Source organism: Stomoxys calcitrans, chromosome 4, assembly GCF_963082655.1.
Source record: "Stomoxys calcitrans chromosome 4, idStoCalc2.1, whole genome shotgun sequence".
In the NCBI taxonomy this organism is placed as follows: Eukaryota; Metazoa; Arthropoda; class Insecta; order Diptera; family Muscidae; genus Stomoxys; species Stomoxys calcitrans.
Window position 1 is genome coordinate 36,353,927 of NC_081555.1, and position 12,360 is coordinate 36,366,286.

General features: G+C 41.0%; 1 protein-coding gene across 2 annotated transcripts in view; it reads right to left on the minus strand.

Annotated features, from left to right (window-relative positions):
- LOC106085697 (guanine nucleotide exchange factor rei-2) overlaps positions 1 to 12,360 on the minus strand; it is a 39,582-nt gene that overhangs the window by 9,804 nt on the left and 17,418 nt on the right. The window contains exons 2-7 of one of the 2 annotated variants that reach the window (XM_013250058.2): positions 9,650 to 9,712; positions 9,350 to 9,478; positions 8,552 to 8,705; positions 8,245 to 8,380; positions 3,333 to 3,398; positions 2,075 to 3,241 (exon numbers count right to left, since the gene is read on the minus strand). In XM_013250058.2, coding sequence (XP_013105512.1) covers positions 2,075 to 3,241; positions 3,333 to 3,398; positions 8,245 to 8,380; positions 8,552 to 8,705; positions 9,350 to 9,478; positions 9,650 to 9,712 — 1,715 coding nt within the window. The remainder of the gene's footprint in view (positions 1 to 2,074; positions 3,242 to 3,332; positions 3,399 to 8,244; positions 8,381 to 8,551; positions 8,706 to 9,349; positions 9,479 to 9,649; positions 9,713 to 12,360) is intronic. The other variant, XM_013250059.2, reaches the window with a different exon arrangement.

Consider the following 12,360-nt stretch of genomic DNA (forward strand, 5'->3'; position numbering starts at 1 on the left):
GGTCCATAACCTGATATAGCTGCCATATAAACCGATCTTGGGTCTAGACTTCTTGAGCCTCTAGAGGGCGCAATTCTAATCCGATTGGAAAGAAATTTTACACAACATGTTTTGTTATGATATCGAACAGCTGTGCGTGGTATGGTCCATTACCTGATATAGCTGCCATATAAACCGATCCTGAGATTTTGACTTCTAGAGCCTCTAGAGGGCGCAATTCTTATCCGATTGGAATGAAATTTTGCACAACGTGTTTTGTTATGATATCCAACAACTGTGATAAGTTAGGTTCAAATCGGTCCATAACCTGATATGGCTACCATATAAACCGATCTTGGGTCTTGACTTCTTGAGCCTCTAGAGGGCGCAATTCTTATCCGATTAGAATAAAATTTTGCACGACGTGTTTTGTTATGATATCCACCAACTGTGCCAAGTACGGTTTAAATCGGTCCATAACCTGATATAGCTGCCATATAAACCGATCTTGGGTCTAGACTTCTTGAGCCTCTAGAGGGCGCAATTCTAATCCGATTGGAAAGAAATTTTGCACGACGTGTTTTGTTATGATATTCAACAACTGTGCCAAGTATGGTTCAAATCGGTATATAACCTGATATAGCTGCCATATAAACCGATCTTGGGATCTTGACTTCTTGAGCCTCTAGAGGTCGAAATTATTATCCGATTTGTCTGAAATTTTGTACGACAAATCTTCTCATGACCATCAACATACGTGTTTATTATGGTCTGAATCGGTCTATAGCCTGATACAGCTCCAGTATAAATCGATCTTTCTATTTTACTTCTTGAGCTCCCAAAGGTCGCAATTCTTATTCGAATTGGCTGACATTTTACACAGGTCTCCAGCATATAATTTAATTGTGGTCCGAACCGGACCATATCTTGATATCGCTCTTATAGCGGAGCAAATCTTTTCTTTTATCCTTTTTTTTTGCCTAAGAAGAGATGCCGGGAAAAGAACTCGACAAATGCGATCCATGGTGTTGAGGGTATATAAGATTCGGCCCGGCCGAACTTAGCACGCTTGTATGTACTTTTTCTTTACACACCCAGAAAAAATGAGTTTGCTGATATCATTTTAAATCATATTTAAAATGAAACCTTTCCCATATACTAATATATATTTTTACCTATAAAAACCCGCCATATGACGGCGTTCATGCAAAAGACGTTAGCAGTTAACATAAGAATTATAAAAAAAAATTTATCAATTAAAATTTTTGTTGGAACAAACAAATACTAATGTTGTTGTTAAACATGCTGAGTATACAAAGAACATAATTACAAAGTTTGTTATATAGCCTTAATATAATTAATAATAATTTTTCCTTAATGGATGGTAAAAATTTTAGGTATTAAGAAATTTTGAAAAAGAAAACTAAAATGGATCCCGAAATGGGTTAAAAGAGAAGGGGGAGAAAAGATAGAGAGAGAGAGAGAGAGAAAGAGAGAAAACAAAACAACTACATCTACAAAAAAGCCAATCAGTAGTACTTGCCTCTGGAAAAAATAAGAAGTACATTCAGAGCGGGAAAAAATTATTTGAATCGAATTTGAATCTGTCTGACTGTTGGGAATTGAAAATTTTTGTTTGGAAAAAAGTTTAAAATTTCTAAAAGTGGTGGTATGAAATCGAGTTGTTGATCTGAGAGTGTTCGAATTGTTGTTGTATGATGTTCTTTTTGGTTGTTGTCATATTTTCTTGTATATATTGTATATAATAAATAGAGAGAAAAAGTAGGATAATTTTGTAAGGCATGGCAAAAGAAGTGGTGCTGGCTGTTCGGTTTTCATTGTTAATTAAAAATTTTTGTATGACTATTTGAGTCGGGTGAAGTGATTTTGTAAAGCGCCAAATAGTCCAGTCTTTTTGTGCAAAGCTCTATGGTTACTGAGTTTTTGATAATTGCAATTGTTATTAGTATGATTATTTGTATTAGTAGTAGTAGTAGTAGTTGTAGTAGTGGTTGTGGAACCAATGCTAGTATTTGTGAGAGTGCAGTTACGACTTAAATCATGCTCGGTTGCTGATGGGTCTTCTTCTACTGACCTGGAGAAGAGAAAGAAGTCACCGGCCGAGGTGGTGGTATTGGATGTGGAGGATGTATGGCTTCCCCCACCCAAGGAGGGGCCGCCGCCGCCGCCGCCGCCACCACTGGCTGTGCTGTTGCTGCCATTGGGCCCACTTTCGCTGTTCATCTCAGACTCACTGTTGCGCCGCTCCAGCGAACGACCCACCCTTTGAAAGCCAAAGGAGAAAACATCCTTCACCTTGTCGCTGGCATCGATGAGAAGATCCAATGATTGGCGACGCCCTCCCACTTTTAGGCTATTGGAACGTGATAGCCATTGGGTGAGGGATTGCTTGCGATTTAGCTGCTCCTCCTGGAATATGGTAGTGCAGGTAACCTTGCGCTTGGGCTCATCCGATGAGGAGGATGATGAGTGGTGGGATTGAGCATCATCGGCAGCGCCATCTGCATGATCATGTAGCAGACTTTGATTGGAATAACTGGAACTTGTGCTCTCGGAATGCGACAGACGTATCTCTGTCCATTGTTCAATGTCATTGTCATCATTCTCAGCTGACAGGCCATGACCGCCAACACCTCCGCCCCCACCACTACTGCTGCCACCACCTCCTCTGCCCGTGCTGGAGCTGTTGTCCGTATTCAGATTCTGTCCACTGCCAATGGAGGAGCAATATTTCACCTCGTACGGACCATGCAATTGAGCTTGGGCAAAAAGGTTATCGCTGGTGTTACTCGTACTCGCAGATTTGTGCATGCCACCGGCAATTTTCTGGGGAAACGTTAGAACAGACTCAAAGTCTTGCAGCAGATGCGGGCATTCATGTTCATCCTGATGTCTTTGGCGTATGGGACTGGAGTTGGTGCTCAGCTTATCGGGCATCTCCAGGTATTCATCGTTGGTGTCGATGTCACAAGAGAAATGCTGGAAAGTGCCCATATCGCCCGAGGACGATGTATAATTGGAGGCAGTATCTTCCACCTGCTTGATCATTGACTCGTAGTTCAGCAAATTCTGTTGCTGCTGTTGCCGCTGACGATGTATTTCCTCGGATATTTGTTCCAGATTCTTCAGTGCCTCATTGTAGGTCATTTTCGCCTCGGATACTTTATTTTCCAAACTGTTGATTTTCTCCTTTTGCGCCTTGAGTATACCATTGTAGTTGGCTCGGGTTTCGTAGTAGGGTCTGTGGGGGAAAAACAGTTTAGAATGTTAATTTTAAGGATTTTTCCTAAATAAAAATACATGAAAAGTGGCACAATAATTGTTTTACTTACAAATTATTGAAATCATGTTGGCAAGCCAATAAATTAATTAAAAGTAAATTTCTTCTAATATTAAAACTAAAATAGGAAAAACAAAAAAAAATTAAACAAATTCAATAGTATAACACAAAAAAAATAAGAGAATGTTAATATAAATATGAGAACACAAAATTTATTTAATAAAAATATTAAATTGGCACAAATAAATTCATGGTAAATTCGGCCGGGCCGAATCTGGGGAACCCACCACCATGGACTCTGCTTAAATATGGAAGCTTTATCTGGTTATAGACCGATTTGGACCGTACTAGGCATAGTTGTTGAAAGTCATAACAGAACACTATGTGCAAAATTTCAGCCAAATCGGTTAAAAAACGCGGCTGGTATGGGCTTAAGAAGTCAAATCGGGAGATCGGTTTATATGGCAGCTATATAAGTTTCTTGACCGATTTGGACCGTACTTGGCACAGTGAAAGTTATTGGGTTGCCCAAAAAGTAATTGCGGATTTTTCATACAGTCGGCGTTGACAAATTTTTTCACAGCTTGTGACTCTGTAATTGCATTCTTTCTTCTGTCAGTTATCAGCTGTTACTTTTAGCTTGCTTTAGAAAAAAAGTATAAAAAAAGTATATTTGATTAAAGTTCATTCTAAGTTTTATTAAAAATGCATTTACTTTCTTTTAAAAAACCCCGCAATTACTTTTTGGGCAACCCAAAATAATAGAACACTATGTGCAAAATTTCCGCCAAATCGGAAAAAATTTCGGTTCGTAAGGGCTTCGCGGTATAATCGACGCAGCGATAGGAAACCTAGAAGGAGCGAGGCACTCAACCTAATCTAATCTAACCTGCACTAGGTCACCCAATATCCCAACTGAACATAGTCCAGATCGGACCATATTTCGATCTGCCGATTTAGGGTCTTAAGACCATGAAAGTGCGCGGTACTGCTGCCACCGGCACAGTCTTGGATTGAAGGAACCCTAGTAGTGCCATCTGGAAGATCATGTTACACGGATGGATCAAAGCTAGAGGACGGAATGGGCCAGGGAGTCTACATTGAGAACCCAGGGACGTTATGGCCCGGTAACCAAACGATGCGGATTTTGCCATCCATAGAGAAGGCGATAATCTCCTTCTTACACTGCGAGACTGTTCATGACATTACCGTCCTGGTTGTTATAGTCCTAAGGGCAATTTTACTGTCCGTAAAGATGTTCACACTCGATGTCCACACTTTAGCATCACACCACTTCAAGCATTCCTTGATCACCCGGATCCCCGCCTGCAGGACGGTATTATGGTCAGGCAGTCTAAAACAGATCTCAGTCCCTGGGTTCTCAATGTAGACTCCATGGCCCATTCCGTTTTCTAGCTTTGATCCATCCGTATAACTGCTGGCAGCAGTGCCTCGCACTCGATCTCAAGATTCATCTCAGGTATCCGATTGGAAACCTCTTCCCTTTCATCCAGGTTTCCTATAGTCGCCTCGATTATACCCCGATGGTATGAGCTTTCTTCCATGATTGCCCGGATCTCCGCATGCAGGACCATATTATGGTCAGGCAGTCTAAAACAGATCTCACTTCCTGGGTTCTCAATGTGGACCCTCAGGCCCACTCTTTCCCCCAGCTTTGATCCATTCATGTAACATGATCTTCCAGATGGCAATACTAGGGTTCCGTCAATCCAAGACTGAGCCGATGGCAGCAGTGCCTCGCACCTCAAGGTTAATCTCATGAAACCTTTTCTCTTCCTTCCAGGTTTCCTATCGTCGCCTCGATTATACCGTGATGGTATGAGCTGCTCTCATCCTCAATCCATTCTCCCATCGCCTTAAGCCTGATAGCCGTAGTGGCTGCCTCACACTTAATCTGTATGTCAATAGGTCGGATATCTAGAATAGTCTCCAGTACCCTAGTGGGATTGGTCCTCATCCCTCCTTCTATGCCAAGACAACATGTTCTCTAAACCTTTTGTATGCTCCCTATGTTGCACTTTTTCTCCATAGCAGTCCACCAAACTACTGAGGCGTAAGTAAGTATTGGTCTAATCACGCTCCTGTAGAGCCAGTGGTTTATTCTCAGATTCAGGCCCCATTTCAAGCCAACGGCATGTCTACATAGTGCCCGACATCTGTGTGAATGTGACACTTCCAATTCAGTTTCCTGTCCAAGATCACACCTAAGTATTTAACCTTGTCAGATATCGAAATTGTTTCGTTGAGGAAACGTGGTGCGTTAAATTGACCCATCTTCGTCTTCCTCGTGACCAGGCATATTTCGGTCATTTCTGGGTTAACATTGAGACTTCAGAGTCTGGCCCAGTTATATGCCATATGCAAAACCCTCGGCCTCCCTGCATAGCTGGTTCGGATCCGTACCTCTAGGAAGTATTATAACATCGTCTGTAAAGGTTCAAATCCCTCCTCAGTCAGCATCCGAAATAGGTCACTTAAGGTGGTCATCCATAGGAGTGGCGATAAAATGCCCCCCTGTGGCGTGCCTTGTGCCACTTTTTCCTTTATATTTATGTCATGGGGCCAGCAATTAATCCACCTGTTTCTTGGCATATGATTTATACAGTCTCTAAGGACTGGGTCCACCCGATACTGGTCTAAGGATTGGATCAGTGGGTTTGTTAATAGTCCCCTCAAGGTCAATGCATACCGCCAGTGTTTAAACGAGTGCAGTCCGATTCAAGTTTTAGCTCAATGATTAGGGGCCTCCTTTTTATAGCCGAGTCCAAGCGGCGTGCCGCAGTGCGACACCTCTTTGGGGAGAAGTTTTACATGGCATAGTACCTCACAAATGTTGCCAGAATTAGGAGGGGAAAACTCTCGAATCCAGGCATTCAGCGTCATAGGCGAACATGCTAACCTCTGCGCTACGGGGACTACGTGCCTATGCAAGTCATAGGCACGCTATGAAAATATTGACCAGTTGGGGATCCACATAGACTGCCTCCTTTTGTGGTAACGCCGGAAATATTCCATCAGGCCCGGGTGACTTAAAACTTTATAGCTGACTTACAAAACTTTGAAGTTTCTCAAGGATTCCTTTACCATAAATTCCGTAATTATAAACCTTCGATCAACATCATTATTCCAAGATTCCGGTTTCTCCTTGTGTCCCATGGCATTCTGTGGAAAATGGGTTTTCTTCTAATGCCTCAATATGACCTATGATGTTTTTGCTCTCACTCCCATGTCGTCTACTAATGTTTCAGTTTGGACATGGGTTTTTAAGAGAACATTTTTTATCATGGCGGCGTTTTTAACGCTCTCGACTTGTTCGCAGAAAAGCTTCCAGAAGGCACGTTTTACCGCTCTGGTAATCTTATTGTATTCCTTGAGCCGTGTGAAATATACATCCCATTAACTTCCGCTTTTTTACGACGCGCTCTGTTAAAATGTCTGCGGATCTCTTTCCCAATATTGCGAATCTTCCCGGTCATCCAGAGTTTTTCTTAGGCTGATTTCCTTTCTCGAAGAGGACAACTATCTTCGAAAAACCCCACCAGTGCAGTCGTAATTCTGTTGACATTTTCTTCAATGTCTTCTATGCTTGGACAATCTAAATTATCTTGCCCAAGTCTTCTTCTGAATAGTCTTCCGAATTTTGTCCATTTGGTTGCAACTTACTCCGGAAGCTTATCGGATTCGGCGCAGACTGTGCTATTCTAAACATAATGTAGTGAAGATCTGGTTATAGAAAATTTCAGCCATAAAGGATGATAATTGCGGCTTCCAGGAGCTCAAAAAGTCAATTTAGGAGATCGGTTTACATGGGAGCTAAATCAGGTTCTTGACCGATTTGGAAGGTACATGGTACAGTTGTTGGAAATGATAGCAGAACACCATGTGCAAAATTTTAGCCAAATCGGATAAAAGGTGAGGGTTCCAGGGACTCAAGAAGTCAAATCTAGAGATCGGTTTATATGGGAGCTATATTAGCTTATAGATCGATTTGGACCGTATTTAACACAGTCGGTGTAAGCCATAGCAGAACACCTTGTGCAAAATTTCAGCCAATTCGGATGAAAGTTGAGGCTTCCAGGGACTCAAGAAGTCAAATGGGGAGATCGGTTTGTATGGGAGCTATATCAGGTTATAAACCGATTCGGACCGTACTTGACACAGTTGTTAAGAGCCATAACAGAACACTATATGCAAAATTTCAGCCAAATCTGATGAAATTTGAGGTTTCCAGGATCTCAAGAAGTCAAATCGGGAGATCGATTTATGTGGGAGCTATATCAGGTTAAACACCGATTTGGACCGTACTTGGTACAGTTGTTGGAAGTCATAACGGAACACCACATATAAATTTCACTTAAATCGGAGCTTCCAGGGGCTCAAGAATTCAAATCGGGAATCGGTTCATATGGGTGATAGACCTATTTAGACTGTACTTGGCGCGGTTGTTAGAAGTTATAACAGAACACTGCGTGCAAAATTTTAGCCGAATCGGACAAAAATTGTGACTTCCATGGGCTCAAGGGAGATCGGTTTATATGGGACCTATATCCAAATCTGAATTGATATGGCCCATTTGCAATCGCCAACGACCTTCACCATTATTAAGTATCTGTGAAAATTTTCCAGTGGCTAGCTATACGCATTCGACCGTTATCAACAGACGGACGGACCGACATGGCTAGATTCATTCAAAATGACGAGCCGATCAAGCATATATATATGGGGTATATTATGGGGTCTTCGACGAATTTTTCGAGATGTTACAAACGGAATGACTAGATTAGTATACCCCCATACTATGGTGGTGGGTATTAAAATTACTTGTCCTTCTTCTGCTGCGAAGTAGATCAATCACTCGACTCGACTAATTGAGGCAATGCTTATTGAATTCCTATGATTATTTTTTATGATTATTAGAATTGCAGTAGCTCGTTAACACTCACCTGGATGCCTTTATGGCCTGTCGTAATTGTCCTTGTAATTTACCAACACGATTATTAGCCACTTCCAGCTTCAATTGACACATTTTCAATGAATTACGAGCATCGGTAACCTCCAGTTGCGATTGATTAACTTTGCCTATATCCCAAGGAATGTCATAATGTGGCAGCACACAATTTAAAGTGACATGGAGACGCACGTACACGTACGGGGAGCAGGGCAGGCAGTGGGACATGAGAAAATTTACCATCATCAATAAATGTGGGCAGCATATTGTTGCTGGTGATGATGATAAAAAAATATACTCACTGGCAGCATGACTTAACATCTCCTGGCAGGCTGTATCCAATGTTGACTTCTCGCCTAGACCCTGCTCTGCAAGGTAGACCATCTCTTTGGCCGCAGCATGTATGGATTTGGCCTTTTCGTAATTTGAGGCTGCCGTTTGGGTTTCTTTGGCTAGCTGTAAAGCCACAGGAGTATGAATAATTGTCGCACCAACGGTTGAGTGGGGGGGAGGGGTGGGGAGCGGGAAAGAGGAGAAAAAGTTGATGTTGTTTTTTTTAATGGAAAGCCACAATTTAAAATTAGCACAGCTGGTGGAGGTGGTAAACTCTATTATACCGAGGTATTGAGTGGGAGTGTAGAGTATATACAGTGAGTGTCAAAAAAAAAAGTAAACATTGGGTTGCCCAAAAATTAATTGCGGATTTTTAAAAAGAAAGTAAATGCATTTTTAATAGAACTTAGAATGAACTTCACTCAAATATACTTTTTTTACACTTTTTTTCTAAAGCAAGCTAAAAGTAGCAGCTGATAACTGACAGAAGAAAGAATGCAATTACAGAGTCACAAGCTGAAAAATCCGCAATTACTTTTTGGGCAACCCAATATAATTAGAAAATTATGGGAAAAATAGAAAATCTATGAAAAAACATTTGGCATTGATTTTTTAAATAAATTTAAGAATAATTTTCCTATAAACATCAATACATGATGTTAAATTATATAAACTTTTTTTTTACCCTCACTGTATTTCGAGCTGTTGCTGAGTGTATATACCTTAAAAAACCTCCATCTCCACCATGCCTCCTACTCATCACTCACCTGTGCGGCATATATGCGAGACTCATAGTAAGGCTTTGCCGCTTCTATGGAATTACCCAATTTGTGCGCAGACTGTTTTATCCTCACCACACTTTCAGCCAAAATTCGTTTAAATTCACATTTTGCTTCCTGCATTTGTCGAGAAAGTCATGCAAAGAAATGTAATTTCATTATCATCATTTTTGTCGTTTTTTTCTGCTTCCATTTTTTTTTAACGCTCTTTTTTCTTGAAGCTTTTAAATTGAATTTCTATGTGGCATAGACACAGTATTGCCATCGCCGGATGTCTGTTGTACTTACATCAAGTTCCACTTCGTACTTGTTGATATTGTCCGTTGCAGTATTGAGTTTCTCCAGTTCAATCTAAATGTCAGCAGATGAAAAGACAAGAAAATGTGAACAAAATGAGGAAGACATTGAAAATAGACAAGAGTTTTTTTAATAGAAAATTGCATTTTGATTTAATAATTTCGCTTCTTGAATGCCATGAGATACGAATATGGTTTAAGCGAGTTTTCCCTACAAATAAATACGAATATATGTGTCTTTATTTTATCAGGCTGAACATTTTTATACACACCACCATATGAGGCCACTTTAGCGCAGAGGTTAGCGTGTCCACCTATGACGCTGAACGCCTGAGTTCGAATCCTGGTGAGACCATCAGAAAACAAGTAAAAGCGTGCTAAGTTCGGCCGGGCCGAATCTTATATACCCTCCACCATGGATCGCATTTGTCGAGTTCTTTTCCCGGCATCTCTTCTTAGGCAAAAAAAGGATATGAGAAAAGATTTCCTCTGCTATTAGAGCGATATCAAGATATGGTCCGGTTTGGACCACAATTAAATTATATGTTGGAGACCTGTGTAAAATGTCAGCCAATTCGAATAAGAATTGCGAACTTTGGGAGCTCTAGAAGTAAAATAGAGAGATCGATTTATACTTGAGCTGTATCAGGCTATAGACCGATTTAGACCATAATAAACACGTATGTTAATGGTCATGAGAGAATCCGTCGTACAAAATTTCAGGCAAATCGGATAATAATTGCGACCTCTAGAGGCTCAAGAAGTCAAGATCCCAGATCTGTTTATATGGCAGCTATATCAGGTTATGAACCGATTTAAACCATATTTGGCACAGTTGTTGGATATCATAACAAAATACTACGTGCCAAAATTCATTCCAATCGGATAAGAATTGCGCACTCTAGAGGCTCAAGAAGTCAAAACCCCAGATCGGTGTATATGGCAGCTATATCAGGTTATGGACCGATTTGAACCATACTTCGCACAGTTGTTGGATATTATAAAAAAAACGTCGTACAAAATTTCATTCCAATCGGATAAGAATTGCGCCCTCTAGAGGCTCAAGAAGTCAAGACCCAAGATCGGTTTATATGGCAGCTATATCAGGTTATGGACCGATTTGAACCATACTTCGCACAGTTGTTGGATATTATAAAAAGAAACGTCGTACAAAATTTCATTCCAATCGGATAAGAATTGCGCACTCTAGAGGCTCAAGAAGTCAAGACCCAAGATCGGTTTATATGCCAGCTATATCAAAACATGGACCGATATGGCCCATTTACAATACCAACCGACCTACACTAATAAGAAGTATTTGTGCAAAATTTCAAGCGGCTAGCTTAACTCCTTCGGAAGTTAGCGTGCTTTCGACAGACAGACGGACGGACGGACAGACGGACGGACATGGCTAGATCGACATAAAATTTCACGACGATCAAGAATATATATACTTTATGGGGTCTCAGACGAATATTTCGAGTAGTTACAATCAGAATGACGAAATTAGTATACCCCCCATCTTATGGTGGAGGGTATAAAAATTTTCAGCGGTGGTTTTCCCCACCTTATGCTGGCGACATTTGCGAGGTACTATGCCATGTAAAACTTCTCTCCAAAGAGAGAAGTTTGCGGCACGCCGTTCGGACTCTGCTATAAAAAGGTGGCCCCTTAACATTGAGCTTAAACTTGAATCGGACTGCACTCATTGATATGTGAGAAGTTTCTCTCCGTTCCTTAGTGCCCATGAACATTCATGGGCAATATTATACTTATCTAGTCATTCCGTTCCATCATAGGATAGGGGTATACTAAAATAGTCACTCCGTTTGTAACACCGAAATAGAGATCTGAGATCCCATAAAGTGTGTATATTCTGGATCGTCTCGACATTCTGATTCGATATAGCCATGTCCGTCCGTATGTCTGTCGAAATCACGATGGGGATTGCAAATGGGCCATATCGGTTCAGATTTGGATATAGCTCTGATATAAACCGATCTTCCGATTTGATTTCTTGAGCTCCTGGAAGACGCAATTTGTGTCCGATTCGGCTGAAATTTTACATGTAATGTTCTGTTATGACTTCTAACAAACTTGGCAGGTACGGTCTAAGTCGGTCTATAACCTTGAATAGTTCCCATATAAACCGATCTCCCGATTTGACTTCTTAAGCCATTGAAAGACACAATTTTACACGTAGTGTTCTTTAATGACATCCAATAACTGTGCCAAGTACGGTTCAAATCGGTCTATAGCCTGATATAGCTCCCATATAAACCTATCTCCCGATTTGACTTCTTGAGCCCTTAAAAGGTGCAATTTTATTCCGATTTGGCTGAAATTTTGCACATGGTGTTCTAGTATGACTTGCATGTGGTGCTCTGTTCGGTCCAAATCGGGTCCGTGAGTTGTGTTAGGCCCCTTAACATCCTTCTATAATTTAGCCTCGATCGGTTCAGATTTGGATATGGCTGCCATATAGACCAAACTCTCGATTTATGGTTTTGGGCCCATAAAAGGCACATTTATTGTCCGATTTCGCTGAAGTTTGGGACAGTGAGTTGTGTTAGGCCTCTCGACATATTTCTGCAATTTGGTTTAGATAGGCAAAGATTTGGATATAGCTGTCATATAAACCGATCTCTCAATTTAAGGTTTTGGGCCCATAAAAGACCCATTTATTGTCCGATTTTGCCGAAT